This window comes from Tremella mesenterica (genome assembly GCF_000271645.1).
Source record: "Tremella mesenterica DSM 1558 unplaced genomic scaffold TREMEscaffold_1, whole genome shotgun sequence".
Classification (NCBI taxonomy): Eukaryota; Fungi; Basidiomycota; class Tremellomycetes; order Tremellales; family Tremellaceae; genus Tremella; species Tremella mesenterica.
Genome location: NW_006711225.1, coordinates 763,166 through 785,143, shown reverse-complemented (window position 1 = coordinate 785,143; position 21,978 = coordinate 763,166). Strand labels below are relative to the sequence as shown.

Here is a 21,978-nt window from a genome sequence, read left to right as displayed (position 1 = left end):
AACCCACCGATAATAATCAGCGTATGGAGTGTTACACTACTCTGTCTGATCACTCAGTCTTGATGAACCCGAGTTGGTTCATGGCCACAAATAGTTCCAACGGAAAGAGGAGAGATTGTGGGACCCCGCATTCCTCGTTATCAAAACCGTAGTCAAATCCCACGTCATAGACTTCCTCTCCAAACTTGCTCCCTTCCCCGTCCAACTTTTCAACATCAACCAAACCATATATATACACCATGTCCCTCCGTCCTCTCCGCTATCTCCTCCCATACCCTGGATTGATATCACGGGCGACGTTCTCTTCTTCCTCTTACCTCCGATATTCCTTATCTGACAAGAACTCCATAGAAGAGTCGTCGAATTCAACCGTGACCCCTTTTGAAGATTCTCCTTCAATTTCGACTCCAACATCATCTCACTCTTCATCCTCTTCTTCTTCTCCCTCTCTGCCCCCTGAGACAAATCCAAATCCTCTGTTATCCGAGACTACTCCTGATGCTATCACCCCCACTTCATCCACAACTCCGACAACTTCGACGGATCCTCCCAAGCCAGAAACCACCCCAAAACCTCCCCTTCGTACACCCACTTTCTCACTTTCCAACCTCCTCCGACGTCCCATTCCCTCCCTCAACTCTCAATCTAAAAACAACAACAAAAACAAGAATATACCCCGTCATGAACCATTCAACACCTCTCCTCATCACTCAGCCTCATATACACACTTATTAACTATCACATGTTCCCCGAACAATGTCCTTCTGACTTTCTCCGATTCCGTCGGTCCAATGTTCGCAACTATAACAGGTGGATCGGATAAACAGTATAAAGGATCTAAAAAATCAGAGCCGGAACCCTGTCGTGCTGCTGGGAAGAAAATGGCTATGAAGATTGATGACCTTATTTCAAGGTATCCCAGAACCAGAGGAGTGGTAGATATGAGAATAATGGTAGCATTTAAAGGTTTGTATAATCAAAGAAGGTATAACGTCGTTAGTGGTTTATTAGGAGAAGAAGGGGAAAGAGTTAGGGGATTGATAACTGGTGTAGAAGATAGAACGCCGGCTAAGATTGGAGGTACTAGGAGTAAGAAGCCAAGAAGGATTTGATATGTATTGGATGATATACAAAGGGTCAGTCCTGGTTGAGAGTTCAGTGAGAAAGATAATGGACTGATGAAGTAGGTTTTCGGATGACTTCTCCGCATCACCATTGCATCGTTGGCCATGAAATTTCTGTCTACCCCATGCTGACTCGTGTTATGGACTGATGTGGATCATAATTATGTATCTGACGATACCGACGTGCTACATGCTCCATGCCCCATATCACATGTCCTATGCTACATGACCCAGTTTATCGAACCTGCCGTTGTGCGAAACATGACTCACATTATCGTCAATCGTAGGCTCTTTCGAAGTCCCCTTGGCCGCTTCACCGGCTTTGGGGGTCATAAAGATGCCAACATTATCATGCCCAAAAGGGTTCCCCGTTTATTCCTTGATCAGTCTGTATACATTGTTCAAGTTATGCTTTGGGGAAACATTCAATTATTCCACCTCTACCTTCCTTCCTTTGAATAGACTCTATTTCTGTTGTTTCAATGAGAACTGTTTAGTATCAGTATGTACGTAAGAAGAGCGTCCGCCTTCCGACGACATCAATGCATGGGATGCTGCTCAAGACTTATGCTCTAGCGCTACATAATATAAAACGAATCTACTTACTTTGCTGACACTTCAATGGTTGTATGCTGGGTATACACAGAGAGACCTTGTAAAATGAAAAGTTGTAATGCTGTATTGGGTGAGTGTATGAAGAGACCTGAGGGATTGACATGATCGGACCGAGGAACGAGAGACGGAAAACATGTTTGGGACAGAAACGCTCAGAGTCGAGTTGACATTAATGGTCCTGCACAGGAGTGATAGGGATTTTCGCGCTATGCTTGACGACTTGACCGACTGGAGGTGCTTTGAAAGGTACTTTAGCTTTATCATCCTTACCATCAGTGTCCCGTTCCAACTGAATGTGTCGACTTACCATGCTGAATTTCTCAAATAACGCATCGATAGTCATCACCGCCGCTGACAAGGACGGGGGTGAATACGCCACGTCAATATCCTTATTTGCCGTCCTGGCTGGGGTAGAAAACCTGATCCCTTTTATCCCTGATGGACTGTGCGGTCGCATCCTCCAATTCTTACTAGAGTCCGCCTTGCTGGGAGAAGGCTCTACGAGTGTCACGCTCTTGTTGAGCAATGCGTTGGTGCTATTAGATGTTTGTGTAGAGTCTGAAGTGACGCGGGAACCGAAGGTGTTGGTAATGCTCGATTGGTCACTGACTTTCCTTCCTTCGGTGGCGAAGTGCAGATGGGCGAAATCCATGGCGGCGGAATTGTGCAGATCGTCACTGAAGTATGGGACTTCTTGGTGAGTCTCCACAGAAGGTGAGCCGGGTATAGTAGGCAGAGAGGGAACTCCGAGACCAAGAAGTACCGTCTTGGTGTTGGATTTTGGAGACGGTGAAACGGGATTGAAAGTGAGTTTGGATGCTACCAAGTGGAGAGGGGCAAGGGCGGGGCGATTGTTTTCAACAGTCAACTTGATATGTTCCGAAGGACGCTGATAGTCAGAAGAGATCTGGTGATCTAGGATTGACCCACTGCATTCTCTTTATTCTTGCTCTTCTCCTGGCGAGCAACAGAGAGTGTATGAGTGTTGCCATTCTGGTTCGTATCAAGCTGACTAAGCGGGTTTGAGCTCTTGTTGATCGTCGATACCTTTTCTTGCGGTCGCTTGATAGGAATGACAGAGCTACGTGTCTCCAGCGGGACGACAGCGGCGGTTGTAGTCGACCGAGCGGTCTCGAAACGATCCACGCTGGTTTGGTACGTCGCAGGTACAATGTCGTCTTCCGGTAGTGTAGCATCCACACCGCTTGTTCATCAGCGACGATCATGTTATGTTGAATGTGACTCACCTGGGATTACGAGCATAAGGTAGTGACAGAGGTCCATAAAGCGCTGTGATGCGTTTCATCTGGGTCGAAGTGATCTTGCTCGTCTTCAAGTTCCTCAATTGCTCCTGACGCCACATGGAAAGTCTGTTGAAAGGGAAGGGTGGAAGGAAAGCTGATTGAGGTTGTTGCTGAGCTGAGTTCAGAGGTTCGGTCGAGGGTGTTGTCGTTGAAGTGACCGCCGGTCCTCCAGAAGAATGCGTACGAGAAGGTGCAGAACGTATGTGAGAGGATCGACGTTCTTCTCGGTCACGAACGACCTGTCGACGTACATATGGTGTCATTTGAGGTCCTAGATCTAGTTCTGCCGACATATCAGCGGAAACGAAAGATTCGTCGATATGTGAAGTATTCTTCTCTGCCGGTTCATTCGCCGGCTCGTTGATAGGATCATCAATTTGTTCTCCATGAGAGTCAATGTCGGCTTCATCCCCATCGGAAGCAGGGCGATCAGAGGAAACGTCGCTGTCGCTCCATCGAGGGTCGGGTACAAAAGTGTTACGAGCTTGAGGGGGCAGCGGCAACGAAGCTGATAAAGGGGTGGGTAAGGTACGTTGATAGGATGGTGAAGGAGGTTCAGAGTGAGTAGAAGAACGTAAACGTGCCTTGCCAAGCATTATACGACGTATGGCGTCGGAGAAGAGACCAAAGATGATGAGGGGGGTATGAACGAAGAGGATGAAGAGGACGATGAGGTAGAGACAGGAGAGGGATATACAAGCGTCGATCACAACGTAGATGGCGGTGAAGAGGGTGAAGCGCATGTGAGAGATACGCCAGAGAGGATTGGTGAATAACAAGAAGGAAGAGGGTGGGTGAAGGGACAAGTGAAGAGAGGACCCAAAAGGGAACCTCGTGAAACGGGGTGGGTGAAAGAGGAAGAGAGTAGTTGTACAGTGACTATTTGGCGTCAAGAGAAAAGACAGTTGGCCAAGAGGTATCAGACTTTATATAATTCACAGGTCTAGACACAAGAGGGTGATCGGTGAGGAGGAAGGAAGAGGTAATGAGAGAGAAAGAGGAAAGAAGATAGGTGTATAGGTGTGGAATGTGAGTTGCGTCAGAGTTAATTGTCATGGTGATCGATGACGATGACAATGACTTTCTTCCCTCTCTCTTCCATCTCTCATCTCAAAACCTACTGTATACAGAAGCTGAGAGTGGGTATATGCTTCACCTCACCCCATGAGGGTAACCCTCAGACTTACAATATGCTCGTCACCGCCACCGTCCATTGCAAAGCCGTTTTGACTTTTCTTTCAAACTCCTTTCATCTTCTCTCCCCTCCATCCCTCGTTTCGCCACCCCGACCATGGTCATGTTGAAAGGTTCACCTCTCGGCATACGGGCCGCCAAGCTTCCTTGCTGACTTCTGCTATCCAAATCTCACCATTCTCACCTGTGTTATGATATTGACCTTACATTGATTACTCATGTCGTGTCCGCCTGTCGTGGAGTCCTCGGTGAGTCATAAGCCACATTAGTCGGCCATGCTGACCAGGTGCAGTGGGACAACTGTTGGAGTTGTGGAGTGAGTCGTTCCCTCTTTGTTCATACCAACATGACTGACTTGATACAGGACGATGATCAGAAGATTTTGTGAGCTATCAGCACAAGTGATCACCATGTACGAGTACTAACATCGTGCAGATGGGCAATAGCCGCTTTGGCTTTAGTTGTGGTGAGCTTATCCAAGTAGTACACTATGAACGTTTCAAGCTAACACGACAGACTGCAATACTGACCCTCGGTCACATGACCCTTCATGCTATATACTACTACCATCGAGGAGCGCAAAAGCAGGTTTTGAGAATCATTTTCATGCCCCTTGTGTAAGCTGCATTCTATCTGTACTCGAACATCACTGACAACTTAGCTATGCTATCGCATCTTTCCTCGCATTCCGTTACCTCAAATATTTCGCCCCGCTCGACCTAGTAGCTGTGAGTCCGGCCATGTTAGAATTGCTCAAACTGATCAGGAAGGGAGTATGGGAAGCAATCACGGTGGCTGCTTTTCTGCTTCTGATCTTAGAGCTAGCCATGTCGATTGAAAGAAAGATCGAGCTAGGGCGACAAGACGCAATCGAAAAGAAGATCGAGGAGCACGTTTGGTAAGCTTGAGTCTGGGTAGTATTCATCCGCTGACAGTTCAGGTGGCTTGTGGGTTGATATACCCTTACCCGCACATGTGCTGACATCTTAGTGCTGTTGTGGAAACATTCATCCGTCAAGACCATATTTCCAGCCTCTAATCTTCTTGTCGGTCTTGCAGTTCGTGGTTGTTCGTCCGGTCATTGCGATGGTCACTTTCTACCTCGAAGTCAAGAACGAGGTGTGTTCTCGTGGCCGTCTTGAGAATGATGGATATCTGACTTGCAGGACTGCGGCACCATCAGCGTGGTGTTATCCGCCTTGAACGCCATCTCGGCCTTAGCGGCACTCCTAGGTCTCATGTTATTCCAACACGTCTTGAAACATGAATTAACAGAGAAGAAGCCGTTGAGGAAGGTGAGTTTTATGACGGCAGATCAGAACCTGGTCTTACCATTACAGGTCTTGTCCATCAAAGTTCTTGTGGGCCTGGTGATAATACAAAGTAGGTGTAATTCAGAGTGTAATTCTTAGCTAACCCACTCAGGCTTGATAATCTCGGTCCTAGTCGATCATGGCTACATTCAAGCCAATGCGTACTATAATGCGGTGGAACATGGCCACGCTTACGAAGCAGCTCTTGTGGTGGTGGAAATGGTCTTCTTTGCAGCGTTCATGTGAGAATTCCTTTCCCCTCTTCCTCGTATACTGATCTGCAGGTGTCATGCGTTTGACTATAGAGAGTTGTAAGATGCTTTCTTCTTATCCTTTTTCCCTCTGGACCTAATGTTGAATTGAATGCCTGCTGACAGCCAGCACACCTGATAGCCGCGCATTTCCAAAATTGGAGCACTATTCAGAGAAAAAGGCCGGACACACTTCTCCACCAGCAGAATCGGTGCTTCGTAAACCCAACGGACGGTACGGTTATTGGAGAGCGGTCCTCGATGCTGCCAATATTGTGGATTTCTTTTGGGAACTCGGTCGCAGCGTACGTTTCTTCGGTCGTATCGCCCTAGAAAAGGAGAAATCTTTCATTCAAACGCACAGAGTACGTTCTCACAATTTCAAACATCTTTGACCAGGCTTACACTCCAGCTGAATAAGTTACATCATGCAGAATCAGGAGATAAAAACCCAAGACATAAAAAATCAGGATAAAGATTCTGACTGTACTTACCACTAACATTCCTAATACTTATTGGACCCGCGTGAGCTATGAGAATACAGAATGCATCCTTTGCCGTATTTCTAGGGGTTTGTTCAGATCTAATCAGGCTGAGACACAGTCCTTTGAGCTTCTCCTATGGGGAAGAGCTGTTTCAACTAGGCTGCGTTGATTGGTAGGATATCGTTGGAAATGTTTAAGGGGCTCTGGATTTCTTTCTCACCACAAATTAGACGTCACCTCGACTTGACTATTGACACTATCTTGGCTGATAGGTTAGGAAAATCTTATCATCCGGAATCATGTCGAGCGCTACGGTTTGTCCTGCGGAGCAGGAGATTGATGTGAGTGGTGGCTTCGGTCATGAATTTTATGGTGTACGAAGTGGCAGGGTGAGCTGACACAGACAGTGGACTAATTGTCCAACATGTGGCGTGAGTTCTACCTTGAGACATAGGTCCGTTTACTGACATGGGCAGGGGACCACGCAAGAAGGAATGTCAGTTGAATTCTTGTCATGTCAAACATGAAATCTGGCTGATCCATAGGTGGGCCGTGATCTCCATATCGACGGTAGTAGTGAGTGTTTCTCTTCCCTCTCCCCTTTCTCCCCCTCTTTACCTTACTACTTTATCCTCTCGTCCTCCATCTTACCTCGATCGCGACCGCTTCTAAGGGAGAGAACTTTCGTCCGCCGATCAACACGGATCCACAAATGCCGGTGGTCCGGCTGCCCGGAGATGTCTTGGCGGTATTTATATGCTCATCACCAGGCGTGTGTCATCACCATCTACAACTTCTGGCGACATATCAATAGCTATAGAGTCCCATTGGTACAAAAACAAATACTTCGTATCATCCTTTTACCTTTCGTATACGCCATCATCTCATTACTAGCTTTCAAATGGTTTAAGCAATACGAATATTTCGAGCTTATCGAAGTCAGTCTTTCCTCCCTTCTATTACTTTAGATCACTGATGAAAAGAGCACTTGGGATGCTTTAGCAATTGCATCTTTCATTCTATTATTATATAGATTGGTGGTGTTGGCAGTGACGGATCATCCATTTGGACAAGAACAACATTTTTTCGATCGATTGAATCAAAAAGTTCAAGATGAAGCTAAGGCATGTAAGGAGAAAGGGGAAGAACCGTATAAAGGAGTGATGTATCCGTCAGTTATCATACTCTTCTATTCATTTCTTACCTCTTCTTCTTCATTTAACCTTTTAACCTCATTCTCAAGCATTTCGATCCAAGCTAATTAATTTATACCAGCAATCCGATACTTGAGAAAAATGACTGATGAGGTAGTATTCCCGTTAGCTGGTGGTTCAAGCTTTGGGTTGGTATCATTCTCAAGCCTCCCATCTCTCCCATTTTTCTCTTATCTGATCGTCTTCTTACTCTTCGGAGAATGACTATGGATTATGACTCACCCACAGTGTATGACATGCCATTTTTGGAGATCATATTATCAACCCTCAGAAAGATTTGTCAAATTCATCCTCATCGCCGTATTGCAGATTGTGCCCATTCGGATTCTTCTTTCCGTGGCTGGGATCCTTGGAGAAGCTGATGGTTGGGTGAGCTCCATTTTGACCCTTGTTTTGTCTGATCTCAATGGTCTTATTTGATCATACGGAGCAACATGCCCACTTTCAACCCCATCTTTTCGACCTTACCCTACCTTCTGATGGAAGATCTTTATTTCCCTTAGGGGAGAGAAGGGGGGGTGGGATGAGAGAACTGACGAAAAGCTTTGTCCTCAGGTATATTCGGTACACTTTGCAGGATTATGGATCGCCGCCATCAACTTTATCTCCGTCACTATCGCGATATATGCTTTACTGGTGTTTCATACGCTTTGTCATGCCGAGCTTGAGGGGAGAAGAGTTCTTCATAAGGTGATTCCTTCCATCTCAAATGCATCTCACTCCTTCTCATTTCACCCCTTTCCATCTCTTTACTTTCCTTCTGACCCATATCTGACCCCCACTGTGTCGTATTTTCGACAAGTGCACCGCTCTGGAAGACATGGAGTTGACGGACAGTTTTTGGCTATCAAATTGGTCATCATGGTCCTCTTTTATCAAAGTGAGTTCTTAAACATCAGCAAGGAGCGAGTGAGAGTATCAAGAGTGGTAGAGTCTATATCATTAACGAAACAGCCTTTATGATTGATATCCTTGAACATGGGGACATCATCTCATCCACTCAGTATTATACTAAATCTGACGCTGGAAAACTCTGGACGTCGGTTCTTACCGCTTTAGAAATGGCCATATTCTCTGCTTACATGTATGTTTCCTCTTCAATTTTCGATGAAACATGATGCTAATACTCAGGCTCTGGGCGTATGGGGCAAATGAGTTGTCAGTCATTCTCTCTTATCTTGGTTTCCAAGTCTTCTCTTTTGTTTACTCGTCCCTTATGAACATTCCTACTGTTTTCCTCTCGATCATTTGGAAGTATATATAATCAACAAAATGCGGTAGAAACTGATCGAAATAGTATCGGACCCAAATCGGATGATATAGACCATGTCGATGAAAAACATCTACAGGAAGATGGTACCTATGTCAAATATAAAGTATCACAAGCCTTGTGGGATACGATCAACATTATCGATTATTTCACTGAATTATGGGCCGCATTCGGATTCTTGAGCGGTTACATTTCTTGGCGTTGGCGTCATGGAGGTCGTTCGAGGACTATGTTGTCACAAATGAAGAATAAGTCAGTCTCTCTCTTTCTCTCTCCTCTTTCGATATGATTGGAAGTTGAAAGTATTCAAGTGTCGAGTGTTTGCTAAGATCGAGTGCTGATGAACAGATACAGTTTTTTGACGGTGGAAATGGCCACAATGGTGACGAAGTATCATGGGAGAAAGAGAAGGGACAATGAGAGCAGGGGAGGGGAGAGTGAAAAAGCGACCAGTTGATACCCTTTTTCTTCAGAATAAAGAGCCTTGAATGGTAAGTTGATCGCGATACTTGATGCAATGTAGAGTAGATGGACACGTTCATTGATCATTGACCAAGTACCTCTAAAATGCATAATTAGATTGAGACGTAATCTAAACGCCACATGCCACTTTGGGACACACAGCAACGAGTAACTTACTCTACTTTCCTCCTCCCCTTTTCATATATCTCTTCTTGTCATTTCCACAGGCCACAGAGAACGCGTCGAAAGTGATAATCATCTCTCTGTAGTCCCAACGGTCTTAGGTCGTACAGTCAACGGTCAACGGTAATCTGGAAAAAAACATCTGGGGGTCTCATAGGTCAACCATAACATCAGGATGGCTTTCACCGCTGCTGAGCTGCAAAAGGTGGGTAAAGTCTCCATTCCTACATGTTTCTCTATAGTACGGACGTCTCACTTGTGGAGAGTGTGTGGGCACAGTATGCGGGAGAAGATGTCGGTTTGGTGTTATGCTGGCGTGATATTCTGCCCCAGAGTTTCGAGGGCGTTTACCCTTCATCAACGAAACTCCAGGTCGCATCTTCTTCTGTATCGCCCCCTTCATGAGCTTTGTATACATTGGGATGTCAGATGAAGTGGCCAGCTGGTGATAAACTACCATGCTAATCTCCAGCGACATGGTCTCGAAGGTGCACCTGACCCTTTCCCCACGCTCGGTTCCACTGCTCCTCGTCCAACCAACAAACCTTCAACTCCTATTCCGGTAGACACATCATCCTCTGATGCTTTCCCTTCTCTCGGTCCATCTGCCGCACCTCAGGCGAACCTCATCAAGCCCGCTATATCCGCTTGGTCCGCTAAACCCTCTACTGTCAAATCAACCAAAGGTAAACCCCCCGCCCCTGGTGGTTTAGGTCGTATAGGTGCTCCAACGGCAGCTTCTCATCCATTCACCGATTCATTTTCTATCCCTTCTGATGATCTCGCACCTGTCAAAGTTGTCAATGAAACGGTCAAGAAAGCTCAAGAACAAACTGGTGCAATGGTGGAATCTAGCACTCAAATGAAAACTGGTCTTAAAACTTTTCTCATTCGTGCTGCTGATCAAAAACGTTTAGCATATGCTCGTAGGATCATCGAAAGGGGTATCAGTAAACCTGTCACTATAACTGTAGATGTACCCATCACCACGTTGGGTACTATCATAGGACCAAAAGGCGCTACTTTGAAAAGTATAACAGAGGCTACAACTTGCAAGATTGATATTCCTAAAAGAGAAACTTTACCGACTTACGAACCGAAAGAAGTTGAAGATGATGATGAAGAATCGGAAGAACCTAATGTTCCCATTTCTATATCTGGACCTTCTGTCGCTTGTTCGGATGCGAAAAGTAAAATTTTAGCTTTGATAGCTAATAAGGTATCTCAAATATCGACCAGTATCAAAACTATACCTTCATCTTATTATCCTTTCATCTCTAAACATGTGAAAAGTCAAGGATTGGATTCGGAAGATGTCAAAATTCATATTCCTCCTCCTGCCGTATGGAAAGCTTTGGAAAAACAAGGTGAAGAAGATGAAAGTGTTTCTACCAAAGATTTATCTATCAAGATCAAGGGTGATAGAGAAAAGGTTAAAATGGTAGTGGAAGAAATAAATAGGAGGTATGAAGAATTGAACGATACTCTTCGGGAACTTAAAATATCAATTCCGAAACGTCAACATCGATTCTTGGTCGGTACTTCCGCAGTGGACATTTTAGACCAGACAGGTTGTATTGTCGATTTACCTCCTGTGGAAGATCCTTCCGATCAATGTGTTATTCGAGGACCTCAATCATCACTCATTCCTGCTCTCACCCTAGTCATGGATAAAGCCAATGCGATCGCTGTGGAACAAGTCGATTTGGTACAGCTTCATCGTCCCAATACTTCCGACCCACTATCGCACGCCAAACGTGTATTGAGGTATCTGCAGCGTACCAACCGACTACGGAGTATTGCTGATACACATGGAGTAAAAGTTTATCCACCTTTCACAGCTTCCATCGCCTCTGGTAATGTTGTAGTGGAAGTCGTCGGGGAAGACAAAGGTGCCGTAGGGAAAGCTAAGGAGGAAGTTGCTCAAGCTGTCAAATCTATCCCACCTTCCGCAGTAACCACCCTCGAGATCGATCCTCTCGTTCACAGTATCTTGATTGGTAAGAAAGGAAGCAAAATTACAACTTTCGAAACCGCTCACACGGTTGCTACCCTCTTCCCACCCGCCTCGGAAGAATCATCAGATGTGGCTCTTGTTTACACCGGTCCTCTCGATTCACTACCTTCAGACAAGAAAGCTCGGGATGCGAAACTCAAAGAACTACTGTCTTCCGCATCTACAGCGCTGGAGGAACTCGCTAAGGGAGCTGCCGACATCAAGACGGAAACACTGGATGTCGATAGGAAATGGCATAAATTCATCATTGGACCCTCTGGAACGATTCTCAACGCTATTATCGGCGAAGATCAAATCGTCTCCGTTCGAGTCGGTTCAAAGGCAGGTTCTAAAGAAGGTTCAGACGATGTCATCGTGCGAGGTCCTTCTACCGAAGTGGAACGAGTAGTAGAACAAATCTTGAAAATCGTAGAAGATGCCAAAAATGATGATATCATCAATGGTCATACTGTCGAATTCAACGTTGACAAGAAACACGTCCCTCACCTTGTCGGAGCAGCAGGTGGAGCTATCAACAAACTGCGCGAGTCTTTAGGAGTGAAGATCAGTTTTGACGATATCGAAAATCAAAAATCTTCCAAGAAAGTAATGGTGGCGTGTAAGATTATCGGAAGGAAAGAGGCCGCAGAAGAGGCAGAACGACGTCTCAAGGCACAGATTGAGAAGTTGGAAGATGAAACAACAGAAGTAGTCGTGATTAAACGTGCTATCCAACCAGCACTCATTGGTGTAGGTGGGAAATACGCAGTACGTCTAGAAGAAAAATACGGAGTCAAACTTTCTTTTCCTAGAGATAAAGATTCCCCTAAACCGGATGAAGTGACCATACGAGGTGGTAGGAAAGGTGTGGCAGCTGTCAAAGCAGAATTATTAGAAGCTGCTGCTTTCGAAGCGGAATCAAGACAAACGTTGACTTTTACCATCCCTTCCAAAGCTGTAGCGCAGGTGGTGGGAAAAGGAGGAGCTACGATTAATGGGATCAAGGATGAAACTGGAGCCATGATTGATATTGATAAAAAAGGAGATGGAGAGACTAGTGTTACTGTAAAAGGAGATAAACAGGCTATTGCGGCTGCGAAAAAGGCCGTTTTGGCTGTGGTGGAAGAAGTGGGGGATGACATACAGTTGACGGTGACTATCGATCCGAAATACGTGAGTTGATTCGATATTGAAATGGAAGTTGTCGGGGTTAATTGTACTGATAAATAGCATCGATCTTTGATTGGTCCTGGTGGACAGAAAATACGTGATTTGGTCGTGGCTTGTGGTGGACCAGCAGAGGGGTCCAAGCAGACTGGTATGGTGACTTTGTGAGTTATGTCCTTATTGGGTCTTCCGAGTCTCTTTCCCTCATTCTCTCTCTTTCTCTCAGGCTTCTCTTACTTGATCCTCTACCTCTCCAATTCTACTATACCTCTTCATCTTCCTTCCCCTCTTCATCTCTCCTCCTCTCCAACCATTTCCACAGGCCTCATCACAGAGTCTTGGGTCTGTAAGATACAGAGAGCTCGGGTTACACATCTTATCGAAGCCAGTTGTCGTTAGTCATTTAGTCACTTGGAACTCCGGACGATGAGGGACGTGACTGACACCACAGCCCCAAAGCAGGCGACGAGCACCCTGATCAGGTCAGACTCCGCGGCGACGCTAAACTTGTCCAAGCACTCTCCACCGAGCTCACCAAACAAGCTTCCATCCTCTCCCAAACCATCATCATCGGAGTCCCTGTACCTTCTTCTCACCACGCTTCCAAAATCGGTCGAGGCGGTTCCGCTCTACTAGATCTTCAACGTAAAACCGGGACGACCATCCATTTCCCCGCTTCGAGACAATACAACTTTGTCGGTGAAATCTCAAACACCTCCGAACTAACAGATGCGGATCCGAAAGATATTGTCAAAGTCATCGGGACCAAGGAAGCTTGCGAAGCTGCAGCTGAAACTCTTCGAGTAACACCACCCGAACGTGCCCAAAGGAACGATTCGAGAGGGGGAAGGTCAACACCTGATTTCCCGACTAGAACTGTGGATATCCCATCCAAGTATTTCCATGCAATCGCTAATCAGCCTACCCTCATTCGACAGATCAGAGCAGCAGGGGGATTCCTGACGATCCCCCAGGCCCCGCAGAAAGTGGAAGTGAAACAACATATGAACGGGAACGGGTTGGCGGCCAAGACGGCAAGGATTGATTTGGACGCGGAGGACGAAGAAGGAGAATTTGAATTGAGGAGGAATTATGAGGACGGGGATGAGGGGACATCGAGTTGGGTGGTGAAAGCTAAAGAGGAGGATTTGGAGACGGCGGTGGCGGTTTTGGAGGCGGCTGTGGAGAAGGCCAAAGCTCTTTCTCATGGTGAGTCTTAGCTTCCCCGATGAGTGCAGTCATACCCTCTCACATATCTACCCCTACGCCCGTGTCACGTTTGATTCTTCTTTACCCATCATGAGTCCGACTTTATCATTCGTCGCGGTGATCCAGGACATCGCTTGGAATGTCAGCAATAAGTATATTTTCGTACGTTGGAAGAGGCAATACGACCGTGAGTGCGGGCTGACCAGACAGTTGGGCTTTTGACCGGCTTACCGAGATCTGCCTTTCCGAGAATTATCGGGTCGAAAGGGGCTACTATATCTAGATTGCGAGCGGAGACAGGTGCGGAGATACAAGTGGGGAAGGATGATGATTTGATCACGATCTATGGTAGTGAGTTGTTCTTTCCGGTCAGCTATGAGTTGTCCCCTGTCCTGCCTTCCAAGCGGCCACTTTCCTTTACTCGCTTCTAAAACTCTTGGTTCTGGGTCCATGTGATACTGTGTGATGATAGAAGTTGTGGGAGAGATATGATTAGTTACCGAGTAGAGCAAATGCTATGCTGTGTGAGTAATCCGCTGACGGTCAGACGAAACTTCAGTGGTGGGAGCTAAGAATGCCATCTTATCCATCGTTTCACGTCCTGCTCGACATCAATACTAAGTCGATGTTGGGTCAAAGTGTAGGAAAAAATAAATCAGTTGATATACACTTCTCATCTGATGCTGATGCATGGTTGCTAGTTGCTATTTGTTCCTACTCGACGTCGTCTGAGTTGTCGTCGCCATGGTCAAGCAGATCGTGATTTTGGTTGTCTCCAAAGACAGATGTTAATGCAGTCATCGCGGGTCGGGTGCTTTTCATCGGCAACTACTTGAACACTGCTACTGAGTCATCTTCAAAGTTAGCCGAAAGCGTTGCACCGCCGCAAGCAGGATTCAAACGTCATCGTCATTGAACCATTATTCCCTTTGACAATGTGAGACGAACAAAGTGGGCAGATATGAGAAGGGATATGATGGTATGATATTCGAAAGCATGAGCACAAGGTTCCGCATCTATAATGATCTGGTGCATGGTGATATCGGGTCAAGTGAGAGATAGAGGGGATTTTGAGTGGAGTGCCGTCTTTATCTTTCCGCTAGTAGCTTCTCCCTATGACGTGGTGTCCGGAGATTGGTCTTTACTCAAATCTCTTCAATCTCAAGTCATCATTTCTCCTCTGTTACATCTTTTCCCTTTTCATCGTCGTCTGTGCAGTAACTCTGCAGCCATATTGTAGTGCGTAGTACCTACTTGAGTGTACCTATATACTGTATCATCAATTTGGCAGCTGGTCAGAAACCGAACCGGATTTGATACCGAGCCTTTCTTTTTCTTCCCACGATCCATTACCGTGGTACCGTGGGCCATCGGCCAGCCATCAATTTGTAAGTTTCACTCAATTAATACATCTCTTCCCTCTTCTCTTCTCTCATTTACTCTCTTTCTCCAATCCATGTTCAAAGAATAGAGTCTAGAACATATAGGAAAGAAGGAAGGAAGAACCAAGTACTACGACTGATCTTCAGTACGTACAATAAGGAAAATCGACGAAACGACGAATGACGAAAATAGTCCTTTGATCTGTTGGAAATTTCATTCACCGCCGCGTTGAACGGCATCATCGACTTGAAGGGAACAATACCATTACGATACATGTATACAACTCCCGACTGACGTGGGACAATAAAGTGGGAAACGTGTTTTCTGGGGATCACGATCTTCGACTTTGACGACTTTTTTTGCCTTCTCACACTAGTACACTCGAGGTCGAAAACATTTCTCGGTAAAGACCAAGTTGGAAAGAGCTGTTTTGGTCATACCTATTTTGGTATGTCCCTTCTTTTCCCTCTTCCCTCTTCCCTCTTTATGGCGGTAGAGTATCATTCATCTCATACTATCTCCTGGTTCCGTAGGACATGGGATGGGGTTGACCACGTTTTGTGAGACTACCTCGTGGTACATCGAGTCTGACCATAACTCATTTTGAGAAAAAAAATGAAGTTGACCACTTTAGAAAACCCCCCACAATGCGTTTTTTCACTCCCAAATACCTCTTCCTCCTGACCCTGCCCTTTCTCCATCACAGCAAAGCAGAAGATGTTCTTTTTACAGACGCAGTGACATATTGTGCCGAATCGAAAGCGATTCTCATTGATTCTTTCCAAATAGCTTATCATCGCGCCAATCATTCAGTCACATTCTCATTTTCACTCGCATCTGTCGAAAGCAATTTAAACGTTTCTGCGAATATATATCTGAACGTTTATGGGATACAGGCTGTTAATCAAACTTTGGATTTGTGTTCTTATTTCGCCGGGGTTATTTGTCCTTTACCTCAAGTGAACTTTACTGGTGAGTTCTTCTTTTGTGATTCTTCCAACCAATCCTTCCTCCTTCTGCCCACTATACAGCTTGTTCCATACTCTGTCCTCCTCAACTTCTCTATGTAGCCTTCGCCTACCGACCATCCCTTAGTGGTCTCGACCCTACGGTGCTTGTATCCTTTGTATCTGGGGACGCCGTAGGAGGTCAGATCATACATTGCGGTGGTTCATGTAGGGTTTCCACGTTTTGACTCGTGATATCAAAACACAACCCACGTTGACACTCAGGCTACGGCACTTATCCCATACCTCTCAAATACACTTCCAAACTTCCCTCCATCGCCTGGCATGTCCCCAATATCGAAGCCTACGCTCGTGTCGAACTCCTCCGTCAAGGTTCCAACGAAATCGCCGCATGTCTCCAAGCGACTCTTTCCAATGGCTGGTCCACACGGCAACCTGTCGTGATGTGGGTTTCCGGCATATTCACTCTCCTCGCTCTGCTAGTGGCATTATTCCACACCATCCTCGCCAATTCCCCATCACCAGCACAATACCGATGGTTCGATATCCTTTACCTATTCCAATCGGCAGGTGCGACCGGTCTCATGCATCTCAACTACCCTAGCGTCTACTCGGCGTTTACTCAGAATTTCCATTGGGCATTGGGATTGCTTTCGTCAAGCGGTGAACAGAGCAGTATCGACAAATTACGCATGAAAACAGGAGGACATCTAACCTCTGAAGCATATTCCGACGTTCAATACATCGACCGTCAATTATCACCCTATAACACTTTTGTCGTTGATATTAACGACGCTTTCCAGTCGACCTCTTCCCTCAAGTCCTTCATTGCCGAGAATTCTTTCAAACCTCGAGAGATTATTCCTTCCTTAGACAGTCGAGCCATGATTCCATCCACTATAGATCAAAATGCCACGACGGATCTAGACACCGGTATCCCTGTTTATGTCAACACACTCAATATCCCTTCAGCCAACGCATTCGACACGGCGTTCTTCGTTTTCCTTTCCCTGTGCGCAATTTTCATTGCCACTCATGCTCTTTTATTTCTGATCGTCTTCCTCGTCGAACGTTTTCGTCCCAAAACTACCTGGGCTGTAAGATTACGAAACATGTGGTGGGATTTTTGCTTTGGGAATACTCTTCGTCTCTGTCTCCTCGCTTTTCTGCCAATATGGATCTTCGGGTTCTTACAATTCAAAACTGGTGATTCGGGATTATCCATCTTTCTCGCAGTTCTAGCCATCCTTCTCACTTTGGTTCCTCTCACCATCACCGTCTACCTTTCTTTCCTCCGAGATCGTCGACCATCTTCAACAGCACCAGACATCTCCGCGTTGTATACAAATTACAAATGGTTCCATTCCGCTGGAGTTCTTTACCGACCCTATCGACAAACATATCATTTCTTCTGGTTCGCACCTTTGGTACTCGCCATGATTGTCCGTGCCGCTTTCACAGCATTGGGGCCTACTTCCGCTTGGGTCCAAGTCATCGGTAATCTCGTGGTGGAAGCTGTTGTATTTGTCTCGCTCGTTGTTTGTCGACCGCACAAAGACAAGAAGGGAGATTGGATCGTCAGTTTTTTGAGCGCATGTAGGTTAGCGGTGGCAGGTTTAATGGTTGCTTTTATACCTTCGATAAAGGTTGCTGCGATACCTAGGACAGTCATTGGGTTCATTATGATCATATTGTTTGGTGTTCCTACTGTTATCTTATTTTTGGGATTGATATGGAATGCCGGTGAGTTATCAACTTCTTTTCTTGATTATACCCCGGATCACACCCCTTCCTTCTCTTTTTCTCCTTATCGCTTGCCAGTTCCATCTGGCAATTCTCTCGCTCACAAATACTTTGACTTTGTTTCAGGCTGTTCCCCCGAGGCTGCCCTTATCCACTATTGATTCGTGTGGGGGGAGATCATGGATAAATCACATCCTCAAATGAATTGTTCGAAATTCTGACGCTAATTCAAAGGCTACGGCTACCTCTGGCGTCGTCGCACTCGTCGAATCGAAGACGGTCTCGAAGTAGATCGTTTCGTCGCATCTGACAATTCATCCCGTCAAGCTATCCGACCTGTTGAAATTGATGAAAAGTCCGCTCAACCCGATGAAGGCAAAAACGACAAGACTGATAATACCGATGTCGATTCCTCACCTGTATCTTCTAATCCCATTTCGACTACATTCCCAGCCGAATCTTCCCATACGGCATTAGGCAGACAAAAAAGTATCATCGAATATTCTGATGTCCCCAATTCTCCTTCAAACCACGAAAGAAAACGTCATTCCACAGCACAAGATGCATACGACAAAGTAGCCAGAGGCGGAGGGGTGGTTCATGGTCCAGGTATGAATAGAGGATTGAGTAATACAAGTGGTGTGAGCGGGACATCTGGGGAGACTAGGTATTATACACCTGGTACGTATTCCGGAGAAGAGGGGGAATACTTTCATGAATGATCATTTGAACATGTGGGGGTATTATGAGATTTCGGATTTCTAAATGACAAAGGTTTATAACGTTTGGAGTTTCTAAGGTCCCGAGGGATTGTGTGAGGGTGAGATGAAGTTGGGAAGTGGGAAGGGAATTTTGAGGGTTTCAGAGATCATAGATGGGTTTTTATCTTATGTAGCATTAGGTATTAGCATGATGCATTGCTTTTTGATGGAACATACTTTTACGCTTGTATCTGTTTCTGCTATGTTGGTACTTGTCCCTGACTCACTATTAGCATTCTCATAGACTATAGAGAATTTACACATAATTTTTTCAACCTTCTCACACGCATTGTCCCCATTCCTATATTAAAACTCCAACTCCACTGATGTCTGTTTGTGTTCAGCAACAAAGTGAATAACACGGTCATGCTGAATGAGTCTGGTAGAGTACTCGTAGAGTCTGGAGGTAAGGGGTGAGCGGTCTTACATGATACTTTAGAACTAGGATACTTTCTGCGTGACATTAATCAGCTAAGTCATTCGAGGGTTTGTACATCCTATCATCCACACCATATCAGATCATCATCGTTAGAGAATCCTTTCAGAAAAAGCTATTAACACCTCTGCAGTTTGTAAGCAAAAAATAACATACATACAAATATCCATCTCCCATGACTTTTTATAACAAAAAGGCAAATAGTCAATCAAAGACCGAAAAAAGGAAATTGTATTATTCGCATTAATTCATAATTTAGTCGAACATCCTTATCCTTCCTGTATCTATACCGGTAGGTAACAACACTAACATTGATATTTATGTAAATTGTCTATCGACGGGGAGTCGGTAATGATCGACGAGGAATTTTAGACCAGCCAGGAAGAGAAGTTTCTCTGACGGATTGATTACATATTGGACAATTACCGGATCCTCTTTGTAACCATCGATCTATGCAATGTTGCTTTTTGTCAGCCATGTGTGTTAATATGATATTACATAGTGTGTGGGTTGAAGGAAGATGTTCAAAAGATAGATGAACGAAAAATGTTGGGGAAAACTTGGTTTCTGAAGGAAGGAGGGGTAAGGGATGATATGGAAGGAAGAAGTGTGGAGAAGAATGGGATTTAGAAGTGGTTGAAGATTCGTGTGAAGAACTTTACAGGGAGAATACAATTGAAGATCGGTTAATGATCCAAGTGAATCAGTTCACACGATCACCGAACTTGAAGTAAGACTTTGACGGAAGGGGATGGGATACATGAGAAGTTGACCAAAGTAAAACACGATGTGAAGAGTAAGATGGAGCAGTAAGAAGGGAGGAATGAGAAAACCTTTTGACTCACATGAAACAAATGTCCACAACCTAAAAATCTCAGAACATCAGCTGTATAAACTACCTCTCCCACCCCATCCGGTTGACAATAATTCTCATGACAAATCACGCAGATAGCTTCGTCCGGTGTCAAGTAAACACATGGACGAGTTAATTTCGTACAATCCCATAATTCTCCTCTTATGTGCCAAAACCCAGTGTTCAGTGTTAATCGGTTACAACCTTTGTAATGTGTAGAATCTGATTTGTCGGTGAGGATTGAATCGTTTGGAACATTTGTAGAAGATGAATCGGAAGTGGGAACAAGTGCCGGTAGGTAATGTACCGATCGGAGTAATATGAGTTCATCGTATGATAATGTTGATGATGGTGGTGGACGAGGAGGTTCAGGTTGAGGGAGAGGAGGTATGATTCGTAATCTTCGTAAGAGGTTCTGGAAGGTGAGCTTCGATATCCCTTGTGACCCCGTCTTCTGCCAAAGATAAAGTTGTCACACAAACGCTGATGATATGATACAGGTTCAGAAACTGATTCTTGGTTGATGATGGAATGTGAAGGGAATGATGAGGGAGCCAATTTAAACTGAAAAGGTGTGGTCAGAAGGACGGGGAGCCGAAAAACTTAGAACTGACCATAATCAAAGCTCCACCTAAACCAATAATCACCACAACAACCAATATTTGTAAGATCAAAAACCATCCAACTCCCACTACAATCATAACTCCCCACCATAGAGTAGGAGCAGAATGGAAACATGTTTCTGTTTTTGATGGTGGAGGGTAGAAAAGGATTACATGACCAAGTAAGAACATATTGAGTGCTAGAAGACCCATGAGTTTCGAAACACTCTTTTGTCAATTTACGATCTATCATTCTGATAATTATGACTTACAATGGGGCTAGATCGTCGGCTTTTGCAGCCCATCTACTCCAATCCGCTCGTTGTCGAGTAATTTCGATTGTCTGGGGATCGAGGACTTGTACAGCCGAGGAAGAAGATAGTGTTCCGATGCCGTTGACTGGAGGTATCGGAGCGACTTGAGATGGGTGAGAGGTTGGATGCTTGTCCTGCTCGGAAGCACTTGAGTGTAGCGTAGGGGTGGAACCCGAGAGGTCTGTGCATTGTGTTGTGTGGGCAGTCTGAGAGGTGGCGGTAGGTGTGAGGGAAGACGAAGAGGATGATGCGGGGTAAATGGGTTGTGGTAAGGGATCTCTTTGCACAATAGGGACAGCTGGGATAGTCGACGGGTTTTGATTTGAACTGAGTATCAGCGTGATCCTTACCGCATGGAAAGTATGTTCACACTTCAATGAGAGTAATGAGAGTTCGCTGGCGTGACTGGCCTGAAGCAGAGCGTGGAGACGGTAGATTTCACACGAAAGGAAGGCGGGATTAGGATTACAAAGCGGTTAATGCAGTAAGGAAACACTGACTGAATTTGTGTCTGCACGACCATCTCCTCCCCTTCCTCCTCATCAGGGACCCTCTCCCGTCGTCTCCTCCTTGTACAAATCCAACAACTTGCCGACCAGCAGATGATGAGCCTCAGAGCGTTCAAACCCATCCACACTTGGAACAACACAGGATGAGGACAACTTCGACTTGGTCGGGCTTGAGTTTCAGAGTGATTGAGTGGGGAAGGAAGGATGAAAGAGAGGATGAGGAGGATTAGAAGTGCCAAGACCTATCGAGAATATCAGCTTTTTATCGAGTACTTTTATTTACCATATGAACATCACCTCCAATCACCACTTAACATCCTTTTGTATAACTCGTAGAAGTGCTGGTTGAAGTAATACGAATGAAGGGCATTCAGTTATGCGGCAAGGGATGAGTGATCCGAGACAGTCGGAAGATCTAAAACACTCACCTGGCCTAAAGATATACTAGCTTTCAAGATCATTATACCCATCCAACTTTGTCTGAACCTCTGTAAGTTGGTCCACGTAGAAGACAAAGTCCACCTTCTATCTTGAGCCCTCTCCATCCTATCCCTCTCATCAATCATATTCCCCATGACTCGTGTTGCGGGATCCGAGCGGGTGGCCATTTTCACCTTCAGAA

At 45.4% G+C, this 21,978-nt stretch overlaps 7 protein-coding genes across 7 annotated transcripts; 5 read left to right on the top strand and 2 right to left on the bottom strand.

Annotated features, from left to right (window-relative positions):
* Nucleotides 1-239: 239 nt before the first annotated feature.
* TREMEDRAFT_58249 (uncharacterized protein) lies at nucleotides 240-1,112 on the top strand (the record flags this gene model as incomplete). Its single annotated transcript, XM_007001135.1, has 1 exon — nucleotides 240-1,112. One exon carries the CDS (start codon nucleotides 240-242, stop codon nucleotides 1,110-1,112), a length of 873 nt encoding a protein of 290 aa, XP_007001197.1.
* A 796-nt stretch (nucleotides 1,113-1,908) lies between these two features.
* TREMEDRAFT_58248 (uncharacterized protein) lies at nucleotides 1,909-3,786 on the bottom strand (the record flags this gene model as incomplete). The annotated part of the gene is made up of 4 exons (XM_007001134.1): nucleotides 1,909-2,004; nucleotides 2,047-2,628; nucleotides 2,670-2,943; nucleotides 2,987-3,786. 4 exons carry the CDS (start codon nucleotides 3,784-3,786, stop codon nucleotides 1,909-1,911), a joined length of 1,752 nt encoding a protein of 583 aa, XP_007001196.1.
* A 797-nt stretch (nucleotides 3,787-4,583) lies between these two features.
* TREMEDRAFT_58247 (uncharacterized protein) lies at nucleotides 4,584-6,276 on the top strand (the record flags this gene model as incomplete). The annotated part of the gene is made up of 12 exons (XM_007001133.1): nucleotides 4,584-4,621; nucleotides 4,673-4,703; nucleotides 4,754-4,854; nucleotides 4,899-4,965; nucleotides 5,008-5,135; nucleotides 5,178-5,184; nucleotides 5,228-5,356; nucleotides 5,404-5,532; nucleotides 5,578-5,620; nucleotides 5,705-5,792; nucleotides 5,932-6,166; nucleotides 6,214-6,276. The coding sequence occupies 12 exons, from the start codon at nucleotides 4,584-4,586 to the stop codon at nucleotides 6,274-6,276; spliced, it is 1,059 nt and encodes a 352-aa protein (XP_007001195.1).
* Nucleotides 6,277-6,585: 309 nt separating this feature from the next.
* TREMEDRAFT_58246 (uncharacterized protein) lies at nucleotides 6,586-9,227 on the top strand (the record flags this gene model as incomplete). Its single annotated transcript, XM_007001132.1, has 14 exons — nucleotides 6,586-6,627; nucleotides 6,694-6,717; nucleotides 6,763-6,782; nucleotides 6,832-6,862; nucleotides 7,057-7,224; nucleotides 7,270-7,457; nucleotides 7,598-7,628; nucleotides 7,729-7,869; nucleotides 8,044-8,190; nucleotides 8,338-8,380; nucleotides 8,455-8,584; nucleotides 8,632-8,658; nucleotides 8,798-9,022; nucleotides 9,119-9,227. The coding sequence occupies 14 exons, from the start codon at nucleotides 6,586-6,588 to the stop codon at nucleotides 9,225-9,227; spliced, it is 1,326 nt and encodes a 441-aa protein (XP_007001194.1).
* Nucleotides 9,228-9,464: 237 nt separating this feature from the next.
* TREMEDRAFT_70623 (uncharacterized protein) lies at nucleotides 9,465-14,490 on the top strand. The gene is made up of 6 exons (XM_007001933.1): nucleotides 9,465-9,620; nucleotides 9,888-12,584; nucleotides 12,642-12,742; nucleotides 13,030-13,787; nucleotides 13,998-14,138; nucleotides 14,335-14,490. Exons 1-6 carry the CDS (start codon nucleotides 9,591-9,593, stop codon nucleotides 14,406-14,408), a joined length of 3,801 nt encoding a protein of 1,266 aa, XP_007001995.1. The 5' UTR covers nucleotides 9,465-9,590; the 3' UTR covers nucleotides 14,409-14,490.
* Nucleotides 14,491-15,889: 1,399 nt separating this feature from the next.
* On the top strand, nucleotides 15,890-18,219 carry TREMEDRAFT_21025 (uncharacterized protein; the record flags this gene model as incomplete). Its single annotated transcript, XM_007000388.1, has 3 exons — nucleotides 15,890-16,142; nucleotides 16,403-17,881; nucleotides 18,116-18,219. Coding segments are annotated over 3 exons (1,836 nt in total), but the record flags the coding sequence as incomplete, so codon positions are not given.
* Nucleotides 18,220-19,311: 1,092 nt separating this feature from the next.
* Nucleotides 19,312-21,370, bottom strand: TREMEDRAFT_72651 (uncharacterized protein; the record flags this gene model as incomplete). Its single annotated transcript, XM_007002050.1, has 5 exons — nucleotides 19,312-19,541; nucleotides 19,924-20,346; nucleotides 20,546-20,759; nucleotides 20,806-21,174; nucleotides 21,348-21,370. 5 exons carry the CDS (start codon nucleotides 21,368-21,370, stop codon nucleotides 19,410-19,412), a joined length of 1,161 nt encoding a protein of 386 aa, XP_007002112.1. The 3' UTR covers nucleotides 19,312-19,409.
* Nucleotides 21,371-21,978: the final 608 nt, after the last annotated feature.

Coding starts and splice junctions, on each gene's coding strand:
- TREMEDRAFT_70623 (XM_007001933.1), top strand. CDS start 9,591: ATGGCTTTCACCGCTGCTGAGCTGCAAAAG. Junction 12,585..12,641: donor TGACTATCGATCCGAAATAC/GTGAGTTGATTC, acceptor ACTGATAAATAG/CATCGATCTTTGATTGGTCC. Junction 12,743..13,029: donor CAGACTGGTATGGTGACTTT/GTGAGTTATGTC, acceptor CTGACACCACAG/CCCCAAAGCAGGCGACGAGC.